This window comes from Oculina patagonica, chromosome 4 (genome assembly GCF_052425735.1).
Source record: "Oculina patagonica isolate OP01 chromosome 4, crgOcupat, whole genome shotgun sequence".
Classification (NCBI taxonomy): domain Eukaryota; kingdom Metazoa; phylum Cnidaria; class Anthozoa; order Scleractinia; family Oculinidae; genus Oculina; species Oculina patagonica.
Window position 1 is genome coordinate 60,783,928 of NC_135761.1, and position 20,504 is coordinate 60,804,431.

The 20,504-nt window shown below is 37.4% G+C and overlaps 2 protein-coding genes across 3 annotated transcripts in view; both read right to left on the reverse strand.

The window, feature by feature from the left end:
- LOC144647798 (sphingosine 1-phosphate receptor 2-like) overlaps window positions 1-20,504 on the reverse strand; it is a 276,150-nt gene that overhangs the window by 180,423 nt on the left and 75,223 nt on the right. The window lies entirely within an intron of this gene.
- Window positions 6,333-10,770, reverse strand: LOC144648924 (adenosine receptor A3-like). Of its 2 annotated transcripts, none has more exons than XM_078508370.1 (2): window positions 10,669-10,770; window positions 6,333-7,411 (listed from the first exon to the last, which is right to left on the reverse strand). In XM_078508370.1, exons 1-2 carry the CDS (start codon window positions 10,730-10,732, stop codon window positions 6,468-6,470), a joined length of 1,008 nt encoding a protein of 335 aa, XP_078364496.1. In that variant the 5' UTR covers window positions 10,733-10,770; the 3' UTR covers window positions 6,333-6,467. The 2 variants fall into 2 exon arrangements, with proteins under 2 accessions (XP_078364496.1, XP_078364497.1); XM_078508371.1 differs by lacking the exon at window positions 10,669-10,770 and adding an exon at window positions 9,676-9,803.

Below are 20,504 nucleotides of genomic sequence, written 5' to 3' on the forward strand. Positions count from 1 at the left end.
AATAGCGTACATGGGTGCCACAGGGTACTGCCTTCTTGAGCCCACTGCAATCCCGGTTAGCAGACGCTTATACCATGTCTGACGCTGTAGACATGTATGGCCAACATCGGGAAAGTCGACAATAATGTTGCCCTCTTTTGATTCCACAAAGATTCCAGACGAACCATTTCTTAGTTTGTCCGACACATTCCACAGCAACATAACCTTGCAACCAGGTTTTAGAATAATAACCTTTTCAGCAGGGCATTGTATTCCCCGAGTATCGCCGTCATCGGTAGCCGTGAGCCTCACAAACTCGCCAGGAATACACGACAAAACTTCACTGTTGTGAAAAAGAACACTTAGTTTCCTAAAGTAAATGTGCGTTGCTTGTACACTTTTGTACACTTACTTCATCTGTGAGGGTTATTGATAGATACTCAAGGAATCGCTGGCTGGTTCCACTGCAATAGCCGAGTCGAACTTCCCCTAAGCATTGAAGAAACTGTAATTCTTTGGGGTCTTGCCGCATAATAGTTGACAGTTCGTATCGATGAGAAAGAGCCTTACAGAATATGTGTGATTCAAACATAGGCCTCCCCTCGTCAAAAAAATTCGGTACGGGCTGTAATTGTAGGAATTCACCAACTACGACCACTTGCTTGCCAGCAAAAGGTTTCCACGTGTCATTGCACGGTGCTAAAAGATGATGGATGTAGTTTGTTATTTCAAAAACCCTACGGCTTGACATTGAGGCTTCGTCCCAGATGATGCATTCGACACTTGACAACTTCTCTCGCACAAGATTGTTTGCCGCGGATCTTTCTACAACCTGTCTCCAAGGACGATTTGCCGTCTCTAGTGCGTAGTAGGCGTGGACTGTTGGTACTGCCACGCCAAGCTCATTGTACAATGTTCCAGAAATTCCACTTGAACTAATTATCGCACAACTAACTCCTCTTCTGACAAAATTACGAAAGAGTTCCTTTACAAGGAATGATTTCCCAGTGCCAGCTTTTCCGGTGATAAAAACATTATGTCCACTTTGTACCACTTGATATATTTCTTTTTGGTCATCTGTTAACCTGCACCAATACAATTTGTTAACACAAGTCATCGTTAACCTCTAAAATACAAGTAACATCGCAAATCGTGCGAGATACCTTATTAATTATTACAAGCTCATTTTCGCGTGACATGATTTTTGCGATTGAAAAAAAAAACGCGAAATTAAAGACCTGCGAGAAAATATACTTTTAAAGGTCAATTTTGTATTTTTATGTTTTTGAGGTACTTTATGAACAAATCGTGACAAATAAGTCCGCGAAATATGTGCCTTCTGTTCACGCGAAATTAAGTTCGTCGCGCAAAATGTAACAGTATAGAACTTAAAATGAAATTATTTGCAATTAAATGATTGAAATATACAGCAAAATGGGTAGTAAATACTATAAAAAGGTCTGCGAATAAGTTAAAAATGAAAAAAGCTCCAACAAAGCGTGTCATCACACACGGGTGCCAGCGGCATGAACTTGGTTTTTTTTTTCAATTTACTATTGTTGTTGTAATAATTTTTACCATACATTTTTTTTTTACTCCAAATTACACGTTAATTTGAATGCATGTTCAATATTTTTTTAGGCAAATGTTATTTCTTAATTTTGATTGACTTAAACAGTTAAGAAAAAAAATAGGCGCTTCACCTATTGAACAACAAAGATATCATGGCGGCTAAAAAGCTTAAGAGTAAATGAATTATTTTAAAATGTTTTAGAACGTCCCTAGTTGTATTTACTCAGTGTCTTGTGTAAACGAAAGCAAAATTGATAAAAAATGAATGCAGATAAAAAAAGAATCGAAACAGATTTTAGGTATATATTATACGCACCTGGCCAGTGGAGTTAATCTCTACAACTGGATTTAAGCTTCCACGTTACGGTCGGAGACACGCCATGTTGTCACGCGTGGGCTGCGACGAGAGGCAAATATTGTCCTCGCCGTGTGGTAGTGGAAACAACTTGATGCGCGAACAAAAGTAGCGTGCCCCTCTCCGTTGGGGATCAATTTGACTGGAGTCCAGTCTATTTTGGGCCATTTCGTTACTGTCGTGGGAGTCCCGCACTAAATGGCGGCGATTTTGAGCTGGTTTTGGAATTTCAAAAGCGGCTAGTTGCTGAGAATGACGAGGTAGGAGCAAGCACGTTTTAAGAACGCATTCGCTTATCATCCTATCTTTGGTATTTGAAGTCAGAATATAAGTGGTAGCTTTTTTTGTGTGCGAAATTCGAGTCAATTTGAACACATGTCGCACGCCAGTAGCGACCAAGGTTTCCTACCTTGTCATATTATTATGTACGATAAACATGTTACAGTAAATCAACGTAAAATAGCTCAAAATGGCTTGAAATTACGCTGTAACAAAAGCAAACGACACTATTTCATGTTCCGTCAACTTTATTTAAAATTTGCGCTTTTATTTATCGCTCAAAATTTTTCCGTTTAAAACCCATATAAACTCTTATATTTTTAAAGGCCGCCATTTTACTTTAATATATTCAAATTTTATGCTTGGGCCACCTGTGCAAAGAGATGCTGAGTTGCCACTACAAACAGCTGAGCTATCCAAGGACTGCTTTAACTACCAAACCAAAATATTGACTGCATGCATGGCCTTGGCAGGATTGTTTTCTACCCTGCTTTTTTCATTGGTGAAAAAGCAACTTTGACAATGTTTACCCAGGAAGACGAGTTAAACTGCTAAAACAATCAAAATCTTCAATCCAAACCAGCAAAAAAGTTCACTGACCCATATATTGAGAATGCTCGTTCATCAAAAATCGTTTAATACAGGTTTAAGTCCTAGATTAAGCTTTACAGCACACCTTGCAAGACGCGCTATGTTTTTAATGTTGCCGCGATTACCATGTTCATTTTGACTGCGCCTAAATGCCATCATGGCAGATAAAGTTTGCCCTTGCATTGCTTTCTTTTTTGGCTTTGTTTTTAGCTGAGTTTGCTAACTGACCTTAGTGACAATGAGATTGAAATTGACTCTAAGTACTACTAAGAGATTCCCCGAAGACCGAGATTTCTAAGTATTAACAGAAACTGTTAAGTAGTGAGTTTATAAAAATCTGGTTCTAATCGTACTAACCTAATAATTTAAAGATAGTTGGTCTAAAAGTGTAAAAATTGAATTACCAATCAATCGGAACAGCGTTCAATCAGAGATAGATCGTGTATGTTCCCTATAAGTCAGGGTTTTCTACGCCCGCCCCTCCAGCTTAAAAGCGGAGATGGCCCTGGGAACGAAGATGCGCATAGTGCCCGTCCGATAAAAAATACCCGGATAGTTAGCACTCGTCCGTAAACTTTTTTGCAAAAAGGCGGGCCTAGAAACATAAAAACACTAAATTCCCTACATTTAGTGCGTTTTTTTCTGGTGTGTTTCATCAGTTACATTTCGGCTATCAATTAAGTATTTTATTCTTAAAAGAAGAAAAAAATCATGATGCTCGTTTTTGAATAGGAACGCGGAAGAAACCTCAGTGATAAACAATAAAAAAGATAGAGTGTTTTGTCTCGGAGATATCGATCTGATAGTTGCCCTTTGGAAACTTGATGTTCTTAAATCAAGCATATTTTAATATTTGTTTTAAGAACATCAAATTTCCAAGAGGCAACTTTCAGCCGACCGTTCCTCGACAGAAAACTATATTGTTTAAAAAAGTGTCTCTCAGCGGATGAAAACTATCGCGTCATGTGTTCAATTTAAACCAATCAGAATTAGAGAAAAATTAGTGCTGAACTATAAAAACCAGCAGAGCATCCTGATAGCGTAAGCAAATTGCATCGCCATAAAGTTTTTTTTTCTCGCAAGAGTGGCCCGAGTTAGGTCAAGTTAGAGCGGGGTAAAACTATATGTTCTGAAACAATTGGTTTATGCTTTTAGCTATGCACTTACGGGAAGTTTTGAGAGCACTCAAGAAGCTAGAGTTGCTCTCGAATATCGCCTCAAGCAACTCAGCTGCCTCTTAAATTAATTTTGGGCTCTCCAAACCTTCCGCGTGGACCATAACTCGATAGTGCACGTTAAAGCATGAACCAACTTTGTCGCGTGCATGAGTAACTGACACTATCAGTACGTCCGCCCTTTAAAAGATCGTGGGGAGAAGCCAGTAAAATAACGCGCATAGCAATTATAGGGCATTCTAAATGTTCAGTCGCGATGAGTTTTATTGGGTTGTCAAGTTGAAACTGAAACGAAGCTATAGCATGAAATAAAGTAACAATTAGAGATTAGCAAAAGCAATGAAAATCAACTGTTGTAGAAACGAGTCCAGATCCACTTGTTAGCTACAATCCCGGACGAAACCAGTTGAGACAACGCATTTTACAGATTTTCGCGAATGTATTGACTGGCAAGCTTGTTAAAAACATATTACTCCCCTCTCCCCCAACTCAATGTTGTTTTATGGGGTTTGGCCAGGGGTTGTAGAATATGCAAAAAGTTAAACTATGAGACACTGATTTTGAACATTCATTTTATTTTCACTTGTAATATACAGCAATGCTTTAGTCAAATATGCCTTATAACATGAAACATGCAATAAAACAACTGTCAAAGTTTTGATCATCAGAAATCAAAGATGTCTTATAACATCGACAATGAAATTTATATACAGTATATTGAGAAATAATTACGATAAATCTAAGACGTGTCTTAATTTTAATCATCAAGTTATCATTTCTTTTTCTTTTCAAATTCAGTTTTGTGTCAGTTTAGTGCATAACACATGGAAATAATTCTCAACTTTCACATCTATAATAGCTAACCCTATCCCTATTCCTAGCCTAAGCACGAGTCTAATAATCGCCCTATCTGGTCTTGACATCATACAATAATCAGAGCAAAGTTTCGATTAAGTCGAGACCTAAACTAGAGCAGATATGGCATCATTCATTACAAATAAGCTTGGGAACCAATGATGTCATCAACGCTAAAAATAATGACATCGGCCGTTTACGAAAGGGAATTAAGCGGAGCTGCCACCTGTAACAATTAATTCCAAACAGTTGCTTTACATAAAAAGTACACCTTGGTAAAGAATATATAATTTTTTATGAGCTAAGATCTCCGAATTTCCTTAAACAGAAGCAGCAGGACCGACTTGTTTAAGGCGCTGGTTTTTTACCCATTCTCGCCTCGTTTATCCGCCCTCATTGCGTCATGGGACCCCTCCAACATTTCGTCTACACAATGTAAATATCAAACTGGTCAGCCTCCTGCCAGTTGAAATCTTGTCCATGTTGATTTTTTTGAAATATTAATTTTCTATATTACAATTAAAACTACCAGGCAAACAAAGTGTAGTATCGGAATGTGAAAGTGGCGAATTCACAATACCAGCAACTTGAAAAATACTTTTGCAGCTAGGGATAGATGAAAACACCTAATAGTATCAATGTAATGGATGACCACTAAGCGTCTTTATCCCATGGGCATTTTAATCTTAGTTATAAATAAAAGTATACAAAAAAAACGTAAACTGTATTTTAGTGAGACTGGCAATTTCCTGGGATGTAATTTCTCATTGTAGTTAAAACAAAGGCCTCTTTTTTGTGTTCATCAATAAAAAACAATGAAGAAAGGATCAATGGCGCTGCAGAACCTTAGCAAAAAAACCGCAGCTAAGGCCAGCCAATTTTTTGGTTATAATGATAATGATAATGATAATGTATTTATATAGCGCATTTTTCATATGTATATGTTCAAATGCGCTTTACACGTACTGTAATTTTTACTACACAATCGTTAAGGCCAGACCACAACATCGGGTTATCAAAAATTAACCTTCGGACGGACAATCTAGTTTATAAAATCGACGTGGTACAAGGGGAAGGGGGGCTGATAAACCCCTCCCCCCTCCCCCTCCCCAAGGTTTTCCCCCTATTAAAGTCAGCAAAATTAATTTACTTTTACTAGAAAACCCTGAGCTTCCTCTACAAATAACACAATTTTTGTTGTTTTTTTCGTCATTAAATCGGCCATCTTGGATCTGCCATCTTGGATTTCACTATTTTCTTAGAAAGCGAGAAAAACGGAAATTAATACAAAATCAAGCCATAATGATAATGAAATGTAAAATTATACAAATTATGCGATTTTCCTTGAAAAAGAAAACTGGATAAATTGAAAAATATTTCAAAACAAGTCGTCACTGGCCAAATCTGCATGAGATTACCTGGTTGTCGTGGAAATGTCAAACCATGGACAATGAGTTGAGAAATCAAAATTTCCGCAAAAGATGATTGATCAGCTACTAAAAGTCTCAGCTACATAGATTAAAATCTTCTTTTTTGAAAATTACGAAAAAAGCTTGCGGGGGTTGCATCAAGTTACCCCTACCCCTCCTTTGTGCGTCTGATGCTTAATGGCGGCATCTCTTGAAGGGAAGTTAAATTTTGCTTTCCATGTCAAAAGTCGCTTATGGTTGGGAACCCATTGTACTTGACGAATGATGCAGCTGATCCAGTCTCACTTGATGAAGTGGAACAACTTCATTTCTTCGTTGACAAGGAACTACACAGCAGTGAAACGTCTGCAGGAGGCCATTCTTAAATTCGGAAATTCTCAATGGATAAATTATTACATTTACAAGCGAGTTGCTGAATTGTATAATCTTGATGATATAAAGAGTCAAGTTAAAATAAAGGAAATGCCTAGTTGCACCAAAATTTACCAACAGGTTGAGAATTTGAAATGGGATCCAGGTTAAAAGAGAAGCTCCTGTTATCAACAACAATGTCTTTGCCAATCTTGCTTCTCTTGCCACGTGATTCTGGTTACCCATCGTCGGTGATTTTTGTTTCCTCCAAATAACACAATACGCGGCACAGATTGCTAGAAGAGGCGTGCTCTGGAACAAAATTAGGGAGTACATGAAGCTCTCATGTGCTATGATATTCAAGAATTGCATAACAAACAAAGAAGTGAATATTGCTGCCAGAATCCAAGGTGTGACAATAGCAAACATGTAAACACGCAAGTTCAGAGTTCTATGACGAACAGGCCAACCGATGGCGTACATTCTCTCCAACGAAATAACAGCAAGCGTATAGATAGACGTTATACCAGTAAGAATGTCAATAAAAGTGTACACCAGGAAAAAGTGTCGACCTAAGTACAGTATTGTATTAATAACTATGTAAAGAGGAACAGTCAGCAACCCAACCAGTAAATCAGCAACAGCCAAACTAATCAAAAGAAAATGAGCGCGTTTACGAAGTCTCTTTTTGAGAAATACTGAGATGGTAAGAACATTTCCAACAACAGTAAATGTCGCTAACAATCCAAAACACAAACTCCAGACGATGTTCCATGAGTTCATATCCATGACAGATTTCCGGTCATACTTGGAGATTAAATTTCCTGTAAATAGAAAAGGAAGTATATACTAAAACAGGGGTTAAGAACGAACTTAAAGTAAATATTTCCCGGCAAGCGAATTGCGAAGAATATGAAAGCTTTCAAATTTTGCGCTGTTTTATTCACGAAGATTATAGAGTCGTTACTTACCAATCAGTGTGGACTAAGAGGGGGCAACCTTGCTCATTAGCTATGAAGCAAGGCACTGATTAGCATGAGGGAATGCAAGGGAAATCCAAAATAGTATTCTTTTGTGAAAAATATCGAAGTTTCTATAATAATATGATTATATAATTACACCTCGACCTAACTCGGCACTAAAACGGCTATATTTGACCACTGTATACTACTGTTGTGAGCAACACGGACCATATGGCGGCTATTTCGATATCAATCAATCAATTATTTTTTTAGAATCATAACGCGCTAGGTTGCCCTCCCTATTTGAGCCAAAAGCTGCATGACAGTAATTAAAATTAAGCACAAACAAGAAGAACTAATATAATTAATGAAAAATATCGATAAAAGATTTTGGATTTTAAGAAGCGGCTAGTTGCTGAGGATGACGAGATACGAGTAGGTATTTTTCAGAAATATATTCGTGTGTCATACTTTCATTAAGATATGAAGTCAGAATGAGAGCTAAAACTTTTTTTATGATGAGCGAAATTGGAACCAATTTCCTCAAGTGTCGAGTGCTGAAAGCGACTGAAAACCGCTAAACTCTCCTTCCTTGTCGTATTATTATACACGGTAGTCATAGTATATGGTAAATGGGCGAAAAATAGCTATAAATTACTTGCAAGTATTTTGCAACGATAGCAAACAACACCATGTTATGTTTCGCCAACTTTTTTTGGTAATTTCGCTTTTATTTATTGCTCAAAAGTTCCCCGTTCAAAACCCATACAAACTCTTTATGTATTATTAAAAGACGCCATTTATGTGCAAATATTATGCTTTGGCCACCTGTGCTTAGAAGAATAGCAAAAGCTGCAAAAGAGGAAACACTGTCTTCTTTTTGCACACATTTCGCCAATCATCTTTTTCTATATTAGTTATTTCATGATTTTATCGTTTAGAAAAACATGATCTGTCTCCCATATCTGCGAGAAACATAAAAAAACATGAAATTTAATTTTGTCATGTAATAAAACTAGGTTGAGAAGTTTGGTTCGGTATCGACGTCGGGTTGCGTCTGTATAAACAAAACAACATGGACGAAATGCAGGATAAACTTTAATTATATACAACCTTTAACCTACTTTGTTATCTACACTTTTCCGGCTAAACAGTTCAAATTCACGATACAAAGAGAAATACTCACGTACGGGTTTAATAAGTTATACGAAATATTTTAAAATTATATTTTATTCTTCCGCGTTGATGCGGCGATAGGCTTGATTGGCAGGTGTTTGGTGCAAGTTCCTTTATTTTCTAGGACGCCGTTTTCCAGAAATTCGTTTTCTTGACCGTCGAAAAGAAGAATTACAATAAAGAATTAAACTATTACTTCTTTTAAGCACAAAAATATTTTCTTGGGATTCGAGTAAAACGTCCAAACCAGGTTTCCCAGTTTTCTCAAATTTTAAATAACAACCCCCACCTTCCCGCTTCTTTGCACCTTTTTGGAAGAAAGCTCTTGAAGGGCCTTTGGCCGGCTTGGTAAAATATTCAAAAATCGCAAATCTCTTGTTTTGTGCTTTTAATTTACCAGCGTAAAAGCGATTTGATCTGAATTTGAATTTTATGGGATAAAAAACATTTTATATTCCCAATTTCTGATTAACTTAGTTCATAATGTCTAGGCAAAGCAATTTCTATTAAAGCGGAAAGAAAGCTCGTGTTAAAATGTAATACGTCTTTTGGTGGCTGGAAACCATTTTCGAAACGAAACTTTTCGAAAGCGCTCTTCAAATTGGGTATTTGAAAAGGCGTGTTATTCGTTTTTGAGACGCGTTTTCAAATTTATCCGGACAAATGTGGACGGAAAATATTTTATGCGGCGTTTTCAAATTTCTCCGTTTTCCAATTTATCCTGGGCCTAAGCTTAGACCGAAACTAGCAACAAAATAACATAATGAAGTAAAACAATTTAGCTTCTCACTTAGCGTTTATTAAGAAACTTGCAGTTTAAACTGATTGCTGAGAGATCGCTTTTACCAACACATACAGCATACACTCCAGCATGACATTAAAGTGAGTTTGACTACCCTTGTACTAGTTTAATCAGCTTTATCCATATCTTTTCGAAACACAGACATAACCTGTGTTGCGTGTTGATATTCTTGATCATTTTTTCCTTCTACGCACTAAATGAACTATTTGGCCAAAACTGTTGATACGGTTCAAGTGTTCCAATACAGCTCCTTTCCAATTCCAAAATGGATTGTCTGCGACGCTCATCGCATTAGAACTCAAAGATATAAATCGCACAAATCCAACTTAGTCCGTTGACATTTTTATCCGAATAAAATTAATGCAATTAAACATATCTATTCTGATGACTCTACTCACTGCGAGAGACACTAGCCATGCATTTCTGTCTTTTACATGTTAACTTACATTTTCAACTGGTTTTTTTTTCGTAGACTCGAACCTTCGGGTACTTCCTGAGTTTTATTTCGCGCTTGTATGGCCACTTAAATTTATAAAATTGAATAAAAGAACAAAGGAAAGTAAAAATGTCTGTTATTAACAGCACCACCGAAGGCTTCGACACCAATGCTTTACTTGTTGAGGATTCAGTTTTGACAATAAGGTGCAGCTGCGGAATTTGCAATACAAACGCTTTTATTTCGCTAAGCTCAGGGTGTTTTGAATGCATCCCAGTCGAGTAGCAACACAAAAGCCGGTCAGATTATATTATTTGGAGAATTATTATTTTAGCTTAATCGTGAACGGTCATATTTACGTCAGTTTTAGTGTGGTAGCAACCTTAAATAACGGAAATGTATAGACGGGCTCACGCTGCTCTGCGGAAAACGTCCAGGTTATTTATTTGTTCTTCTGGCCAAAGAAACTTGCGTATTAGCGAAACTTCACTTTAAAATTTAACCGGCAACAGAAAAATTGTTAAATTAGTTTAAAAAAAACTTCAACCTACTTGTCAATAGAAAGCCCTTACAGTGAATATTCTTGCTAAAGGATAAATTCAAACTGCAAAGAAAAACGTTAAAATCATTTAGTACCAAACCGCACAAAATGTATAGATAAATTGCTGATAAACCCCTTTGATTATTTTAGCTAACTTTACTTACCTTTTTTCGGACAACGCTTTATCTTGGAAATAACTCGTGTTATCAGAGAAACTTTGAAGTTCATGGAGCAAATTAACTGCTAAAATGAGTATTTAGTGTGTGTTAAATAAATATGGTTTGACAATATCTCACCAAAATTAATGTCTTTTCCCAGTTGTTTTCATTTCTGTGTATGTTAATGACAGTTATTGACACGCTACTGAAACAGCCTGAATTTCAGTCGTCTAATTCTCTGGTGATCACGGAAGAGCGCTGAAATTTAGGCTAGCGCATAAAATCTATATTATATCATGGATTAAAATTAGTGTGTCGTTAGAAGGAATAACTTGTACAGGGATAACATGCTGACGTCTGAACTGAACCCTGACTTCAATTGTAAAACACATTTGATCATTTACATGGAAAATGCGCTATATAAATGCAATACCAGTAACATAACCATTTTTTATAATTATAAACTTTATTTAATACTCATAAAAATAACCAATGTGCAATGATTCACCAAAAAGAATTAAAATGTTAACATTACCGATTACTTTGAGTTTCAGTTTCACTTATATTTCGCTGGCAAAAAACAAAGCTACAAAACAGCAACCGGTAACTATTTTCCTACATCGTCCGCGGCATCGTCGCAATCAAATTTAAATGTGAAATGAAAGAAGCGAGAGCTCCAATACGACAAGTAAACAATTCCCACCGGAGCCCTAACCCTCAATCACCCCGGTTGTAGTTAAGTTATGGGAACGAGACGGCTCCTACGGTATCCGCTCACGTAAGCCCCAAGCTTAGGACAGCCAACCTCGTTCCGAGGCTCTCTTTCTCTTTGCCTTCTTTGTGAAGTGGGTGATTGCTCGGTACATTTTCATGAGCTTGAAAGAAAACAAGAGTCCTCCTCCCGAAACTCAGAAAGCGTTCAAGCATTTATAGTAATATAATTACAGCAAAACATTAGCAAAACATAGCAAAACATGTCACCAAAACGAAACTAAAGGGAACAGCAACAAGAAGCAAGCAATTGGACATTTCTAACTGAGTGCTGGGGCCTAGGGCTTTTCACAAGTTGCTCGGCAACTTTTTGGCAACTTTTTATATTTCGAGCAACTTTTTCCACTTCGAGCAACTTGTTACATTTTGAGCAATTTCCAGACCGAAGATCTCCGAAGATTATCCGAGTGTTGTTCAAAGGCCGTACAAACGTTTTCGAAGATTTACAAAGTTTGCCGAAGATTGTCGAGGGACATCTGAAGACGTTTCATTAAAACATTACAAAACTCGTCAGCAAACTTGATGTCATCGATATCTTCACGATTTTTCTTAATTAAAGCATTTAACTTCGTTATTTAACAATTTTTTCCCTTAATATGTTATTAAGATACTTATTTTCCTGTAAAATTGCACAAAACTGCTTAGAAATCTAACCCTCAAAGGGAAATTAGCATATATTTAGAGATTTTCTTTTTATTAGAAGCAGCGTTCTGGATTTTTTGGAGTAACTTTCGAGCAACTTTTATTGTCAGAAGCAACCTCTCTGAATTTTTGCAGCATCCTTTGAGCAACTTTAAAATAAATTAGGGGCAACTTTTTGGGAAATCTCGAGCAACTTGTTGAAAACCCTACTGGGGCCCGCCATGCGGGGTTTCCCCCTACCAAACGTAATATCAGCTACCAGAAGATTAAAGCCCGAAAAATACCACAAACTTGAAATCGAAACCGAAGTGAGCTCCCCGGAGACAACCAGAACCACGAATATAGTATATAAAGGCAGTCCCAAAATAACATAACGACTTGGAAGGGGAAAAACCAACCACACGGTGAGCCCCGAAATACCCCGTCTAGGACAGAGTGTAAGGTTTTAGATAACCCCTTTCGGAACAAGCCGACGCGGGCGTTAATCTGGCCTCCAGATACAAAGATAATAAGTAATCTTTTCATCCTTTTCCATTTCATTTTTCCTCTTTTTTAGTTCTATTTTCTTGTTGTTTTATTTTTTCAAGTTTTTCATTTCTCTCTCATCTGGTAACTTCAGCCTTCTTTCTCTATCTTTTTTAATCTCTTCATCTCTTTTCTATTGTTTTCTCATTTCTTTTTCTTACTTCTTCTTTCTCTTATCTTTTTCATATCTTCATCTCTTTTCCTTTTTCTTTTCTTTTTCTTCTCCTCTTTCTTTTTTTTATCTTTCTTTTCTCTTCATCTCTTTTCTTTTTCCTTTTTTAACTTCTTCTTTTTCCATTTCTTAATTAATTTCCATTCTTTTCTTTTCTTGTAAATTTCTTCCATGTTTGCTGATCTTTCATTTCTTAAACTTTTTCTTCTTCCTCCTCTTCCCCTTCTACGCTTTTTGTTTTGTCTGTTCCTTAGATAATGTAATAAAACAATAACACAAGAAAAGACAAACAATACCGACAGCTAATGAAGGGACAACGGGAGAGTTGAACAAAAGGTGAGATCCCAACAAAACCAAAAAGGTGTTAGTTGAATAGGTAAACAACAAGCAATGAAATTTAAAATACGACCACGCCAGATATAAAGTAAATACTGAAATAAAACGGCAAAAATATCGATAAATAAAAAATGCAGAACAAATGGCAAAGAAAACACTATGCAAGGATGAGTGAAAACACGTGGCGTCAGACAAAGCGACGAAAAGAAATGGCCATGAAACAAAATATAGGGACAAAAAGCGAGTAATAAACAAAACCTTACAAACAAACAAACAAACAAACAATAAAACCAGATTGAATAAGTAAACCCAACTAAAAATACAGAAAACAGGCCAAGGGAAAAAGAAGGACCATTATTTATTATTTTTTTGGAGGGGGGGGGGGGATGACAAATATTGAAAAAAATTGTTTGCAGGGCCTGTAAAGACATAATAAATTGTATGCAAACACGATATGTATAACAAAAAATAGTAAGAATTTCGAAAAACAATGTTTGCAGAGGTGCATTAACTAAAAAAAAGTTTGCAGAGGAAAATTTTTCATCCCCCCCCCCTCCAAGAAAATAATTGTCCCTCCCTAACTAGGGACGCGAAGGTAGCTTCACATACACCGCAAACAGCGGTAAAATAATAAGTAGATTAGACTAAAACCATATAACAAACTAAACCTGGTTGAGGAACGGAAGACTAACATGCGAGCGAAGATCCAGATAACAGACTTCAGAGTCTTGACAAAACTGTAGAAATTGCTAGAGCGCTAGCGGATGGTGTTTTTGCAGTTGGCACCCTCGAAGAAATACAGAAGCAGCGGCGTAATGATTATAAACATGTTGAACGTATAAACGAGTCAAACAGGACTTGCGTAATGAGCAGACGAATGGCGCAGCGATGACGCTAGAGTAAACAAGAAGCCGATGCAAAAAACTTCCAGCAATTCACGAAAAGACAAAATACACGTGAACTGAGAAGCTATATATATACCTGTACATAGTCAGCGGCATGGCTTGCCGTTGCCAAAGTAACTGTGCACGTGGAATGGGGAATTAGCGTGTTTGTTCGCGCGGGCCCCGTTGAGAATAGTGAGGACGAACGCAATACATGCGTAAAATACGTGGTTTAATTTTAATTTTTAATTTTCGGAAATCGTTCAAAGGAGCTTGTACCACACATAGCTGCCTCGATGTTGGCAAAGTTAAACAAATTCTATGAAGGCGTTATCGGAATATTTGGGGATGAAGTTTTGGGGGTATAAATACACTCAAAAACATACCAACGAAAAAATAAAGAAATTTATTTCAAAGCGTAAAAGCAAAGTACCAGGCAAGCCTTAATATCTATCTTGGTCCAAACGAAAGCAGTTTACTCCGCTTATGTGCTCTAAAGAAGGAATTTTCTTTACGACCCAACGAAGAACTCGATTCCATCGGTCGCTCTGTTTACCTCAAAATGGTCGGAGAAATATTTTCGCAAGAGAAGAATATATCTTGGCAGAAAAAAATATATTTTCAAAAAAAAAAACGTCAGCGAAAATCTAAAAAACAATTTTGAGACATTTACCGATAGATTTGGCCGCCTACTTTGCAAATTGAAAGGAAAAATACACAAGTTCAGCAACACCAAAATCTCAAACTTCGCGTTCTCGACGCGACGTGATGCCATCGGGACGACGGCTTGAGCATGTGCAACATGTCTCCGCTATGAAAATTTACTTCCGGCCGCTTCTAACAACAGTCGCGTCCTGGATCTTAAGCTCCTTTAATTGTCTAGTGTGACGGCGCCTTATGCCAGATGTTGTTTAGAACTATAAATAGCCTAAACTATAAATAGGCTGATCTGTTGTTCTGAACTATAAATAAGCCCTACGAGACGTTTTATAGTTTTCAAGGCAAAGTAAAATATTCCAAAACGTCAGAAACTGAGCATGTAATAACATTATTTTATTGGATCTTGCTATTTACAACTCAATCAGGATCAAAGATGTGTTACAACATCAAATATATATACTTAAACACAGATAAATTAAAGATAAATAATAACATAGCGTTGTATATGGGAACAACCATGAAGTCAATCAGTACAAGACTGAGCTTACATTACATAACTTTGTTATACAATACTTACATTATGAACATTGTATTGTACTATTTACGGAACTTTCCCACGTTCTATAAATTTACGGTATATTACCTTTAAAATTAGACACAGATAGTGCATTTTAAATTGAACACATTCAATTCGCGTATGGGATAGGCTCGATTTCCGCCTCCTTCTCGAGTCCGGTCTTTGTGAGCGCGGGCTCATTTTCCCGAAAAGCGGCTGGAAATCGAGCCTACGTATGGGATAATATTTTTTACTTTAAATTAATAAAAAACTGAAGAACAGTACTGCAATGAGGTCAAATAATATACAAAAAGCACTCCTCAAATTTTATCTTACCATTACCATTATCTAAGTATTAGAGAATCTGCAGATGATTATCGATCTGTTTTAATTGTAAACTGTGCTATAAAGAACGCATTTTAGAAAAGGCGCGTCTGGGAGCCTCTGAACTTACTAAAACATGATCAATTTAAAAAGGTGGCTGCATCACAAAAGTAAAGACCACAAGTCTTAAATAAATGGGTTATCATAATTGAGTGTGTCTGGCTAACAAAGAAAGAAAAAAACTTTTCTTTTTTCTTTTATCTGTTTTACATGTCGCGAAGAGGAATAGCTGCAGCTTGGTTCAGCCGCTGAGGTCGTTTGCGAAAGAGTGCAACCAGAGCTCCTTTAAACTCGGGCAACCGGATCGTGTATAAAATAGGATTTACAAGCGAGTTTGCATAAAATGAAACAGTCAAAGTGATGCTCAACCGAGAAATCGTTATTTCGGACAGTGAACTGAAGATATTAGTGTTGTGATAGAGAAACGAAGTTATTACATATGGTAGCAACAAAAGAAGTGAAGCAACAGTTACAATAATTAATGTCATGGTCAGTTTTCTTTCTCTACTGGCTGCACCATGGTGTTGAGGCTGCGCTCCACAGCGGAGTTTAATGACAATGGACGCATAAGAAACACAAATAAAAAATAGACAAAAGGAATTGAATGAATTTAACAAATGAAAAAAATTATTTCTTCTTTTCTTGCCTGCAAGAATTGCAAGAGCAATTGATAAAAATCCAGCTATAAACCAAACGACAGCAACTGTTAATCGGTAAATCCAGATTTTTATGACACGATGTCTGAACGGCCAAAATGTTGCATGCAGCCGTTCCAAAGATATAGCCGTGATGTTTGTGAGAGATGCAGCAGGGAAAAAACGGATCATAATGATATCAAATGCTTCCCAGTTTTTAGTGAAGATGGACTTCCATAATTTACAGTATGCTCCACCGTTATAAAATAAAACATGCGCAGCTAATCCTCCAACCAACATATCTGCAACCGCCAAATTTATGACCAGGTACGTGCAACGCTTACGGAGATTGCGATTTTTTATGAAAACAATGATTGTAATGATGTTAAGTGTTACTATAGCAACAGACTCGGTCAAGCCTACAGCAAGCTGGGCTATGCACTCAGGTAATGAAACCATCTTTGAAGCTCTCTCCTTTTATTTTTCCTTTTGTAGTAATTCCTTCTGTATCTGTTAAGGAAATGACTGATTTTGTTAGCATTTGTTGTTCCTTTAGCAGTGCATTACTCTACCGGGGCTTTCTAGATCCTGGGGCTCGTTTCTCGAAAGTCCCGAAAACTTTTTTTATCTGCATTTTAAAAACAGAGAGGTGTATAGACTTGAAACTTTGTATGAAGCAAACCTCCGTTCATATGAAAAATATCACGGAATTAAACAGCTCTATAATTACAAGGTTTGAGATTTTGCTATGGCTTTTCGGGACCTTTGAGAAACGTAACTAGCCGGTTACTAGCAAGGGGTGCGTGTCGCTATATTAAACTAGTAAAAAGCACTGGTTACTAAGAGTTTCTCCGTGGCTCAGTGGAAAATGCGACTGCCGGTGTTTAAAGGTGGATTTACACTGTCGCGTTTTTGTTTACGCACGTTAACGCGCGTAAAAATTATAAACGTACGTAAAATAAAATTTTACGCGCGCGATTACGTGCGTCGAATTTACGTTGTCCAATTTCCAATGCCACGTTTTTTTCCAGGTATTTACGCGCGTGACGCGCACATTTACGCACGTAGAGTTGAACCGAGTTCAACTTTTTTCGCGGCTGTCTGCGGTTACGCAACGATTTACCCAATCATACTTTTGGATTTCGTCACATGACACCACTTGTGGAAAACCATTTTGTTTTAAATCGCCCATCGATTTACTTGGGAAAACATTCAGATGTAAAAACACTTCTCATCGGGAATCCGGGAAGGTCGCGTCAAATCCTCTTTTACTTGATGGTGTTTTTCGGAAGTATTTATAAAATGCCTCTTGGTCATATTCACGCATTTCTTTTTCTAGCGTTTGGTTCAAAGTGTTTTCATGGCAGCCGGCATGTTGGAAGAGTCAAACAACAAGATATTTGCATAAAAATGTTAATGATTTTTTCCCAAAGGAAAAACAACTTATTGTTTCACTTCTCTAATATGGCCGACAATCACGCACTCTATTCACCAACTTGATAATTCAGTATGGCGGGCATTTACGCACGTTCAACGCGCGTAAAAAGGAAACGCTTTTTATTACTTTTTACGCGACAGTGGAAATTTGCCTACGTATCTTTTTTTACGCACGTTTTACGTACGTAAATATTTACGCGTCAGTGGAAATCCACCTTTAGGCACGGGTTCGATTCCCGTCAGATATTCAGATTTTTTTCTTTGTCTCACGCTGGTGACGAGATCAACATTAGTTTTATGTATCTTTCCAGAATCTCATAATTCTATCATTCGATTGGTTGAAAAAATTTATGAAGAAGTTCAAGAAGAGCCGAACTGGTGAAGACGAGCAAACGGCATTACGAAATTACTCTTTGTTGGCAAGGTGACGTCCAAAATCGTGGACACATAGTTAACAAATCAAAATTTCTGCAAGTGCTTGATGAACAGCTACTTATTTGTTTTAATTAAATCTTCTTTTCAAAATTACGAAAAAAATTCGTTCGTCGGAGAGGGGGGTGGCATCCATTCCCCCCTTTTCCTTGTGCGCTCGAGGATCAAAGAGCGTCAGGCATATCTTTTCAAAACCAAAAATATTTGTGCTAAATTGTGTAAAACTTTCAATATTATTTAACCGTTTTAGTTGATTTCCTTGATCACCTCTCCTTTCTTCTCGCCAAATTAAACATTTGGATGTGTTCCAATAAAGCTCTTTTTCAAAAAAGTTCGACTGTCTGCGATGCTTATCGCACTCGAGGGTTTGAACCCTAGACCGGACCAACACTCAGGGTCTTAACCCTATTCAGACCGGGCTTTTTTTGACCTTCTCAGACCGGGGGGTGCTTCGGAAGCCCCCCCTATGTAACTTCCAGAATATTTAAGCAATCACCATGAAACTTATAGGATGCATTGTATGTCCAAAACTCTTTCTTTTGGTATACGTCACGTGGGATGGTGACGTCACATCACACGTGACAATTACATCATGATGTCAAAACAGCCGCCATCTTGGATCCGCCATCTTGGATTTCAAAATTTTTCCAAAATGCCAGAAAACCACCCAAAATCACTGCAAATTACTCAAAATAAATAAAAATGTGCTTTAAACCCGTAAAAATGTAAAAATAATTTCATTTAAGTTGATTTTTATTAACAGAAACACGCAAAATTACAAATTTGGGAAAACATGCCTGTCAAAATGCCGTTGCTATGGTGATGTCAAGTTCGTGACACATCATCCAACCCTACCAAATTGTTGCCAGATAAATTTTAGGAAAACTCAGAAAGTTTGGCAGCGTTTGGTTAAATCTTAAAAAAGTTATAAAAGTTCAAAATCAGCGCGGGCCTCAAAAGCCCCCCCCCCCCCCCCGGTCTGAATAGGGTTAAAATAACTGAGGAGAATGTGCTGCCTTTGTAATTACATCTGCAAATGGTTAGACATTCTAGTCTTCTCGGAAAAGGACGATAAACCGTAGGTACCGTCTCCTGTATCTTCAGTCTTATAACAGGGGACGTTAAAGAACCCACACACTATTCGAAAAGAGTAGGGCACGAAGCTCCCGGTGTTGTGGTCTGGTGTACAGCGCATTTGAACATATACACATGAAAAATGCGCTATATAAATTCATTATCATTATAACATACAAACTCTTTTTCTTTCGCTAGCCTAATTTCAGGGCTTTAGCGCAACTCTTCCAACTGAAAAAATGAAATGACGAGGAATGCTTTTTACGATGAAATAGTAATTTTCAACGGCAGTATTTAGCATGTGGTATAACATAAAGGATATTTATTTTGCAAAAATAAATGGTTTTATGTAGCTTGCTTCGTAAGTATTTACCAGCTTCCGGTTAAATTCCCTCCTACTATCACTTCCGGTTACATTTTCGCGGGCTTTTAGGTTATGAAGGCGCGGTTACATCACCTTTACGCTAATGGCGTCCACGAGTGAAGAAAAGTTTCCCCTCCCTCCGCTCCCTGCGTTCTGTTGTTGTTGGTTTGGGTTGGCGGGTTCTCCCTCACCTTTGCTGGGATAATACTTTAAGGTTTCCATATTTTAAGCTTTCAATCCTTGATATAAAAAATAAACGGCCACACCCGTGGCCAAAATCTGCCAAATGGTAGTCTTGTCTTTTATTATCCCAGCAAACAGAGCTTTGCCAAAGCAACAGATACAAACTTGTTTATATGCAAGACATCTAATCTTGGAGGAACAGGATACATAAAGTTTTTTCAATTCTCGCTCAAACGTGCATACAGATATTCTTATTAAACATACCTGAGAATTGGCTTGGGTTATTGGAAATATTCTCACTTAGAGGGCATCAAACTTCGGCAAATTTTCTCAGCATGACCGTTAACTGTGTAAATACTTCTAATTGCCAAACGCCACGATAATGAATGTTTCAACCCCAAATGCTCGTCTTTCCTTCTTCTTGCCGAATGTTCCATTGCAAAATTCCCTTTTCAACGAAAGAGTGAGATAAAAAGGCCAACCTGGGTCAATTAAGGTCCATTTTGATCGCAAAACCTCTTCGCCATTTTGCCACAATAAACGTGACATGAAACACGATATTGTGACGTAAGTGAGTCTGCGCAGTAAGAGCTCTGGGGTCGAGAATGTCACGAAATTAAAATAACGCAAAACAATTCTTCAGCACTGCCAACGCAGTTTGAGGAAGCAAATTGATCGTTCTAGAGTTCTGTACACACTTTCGTCAAGAGAAAAGAACCACGATAAAGGAAAATTGCTAAGGATGAAGATGCAAAAGGAATTTCGCGCTTAACAGTTGATTTGTTGT

Coding starts and splice junctions, on each gene's coding strand:
- LOC144648924 (XM_078508370.1), bottom strand. CDS start 10,732: ATGAACTTCAAAGTTTCTCTGATAACACGAGTTATTTCCAAGATAAAG. Junction 7,412..10,668: donor AAAGCGTTGTCCGAAAAAAG/GTAAGTAAAGTT, acceptor TTCTATTTACAG/GAAATTTAATCTCCAAGTAT.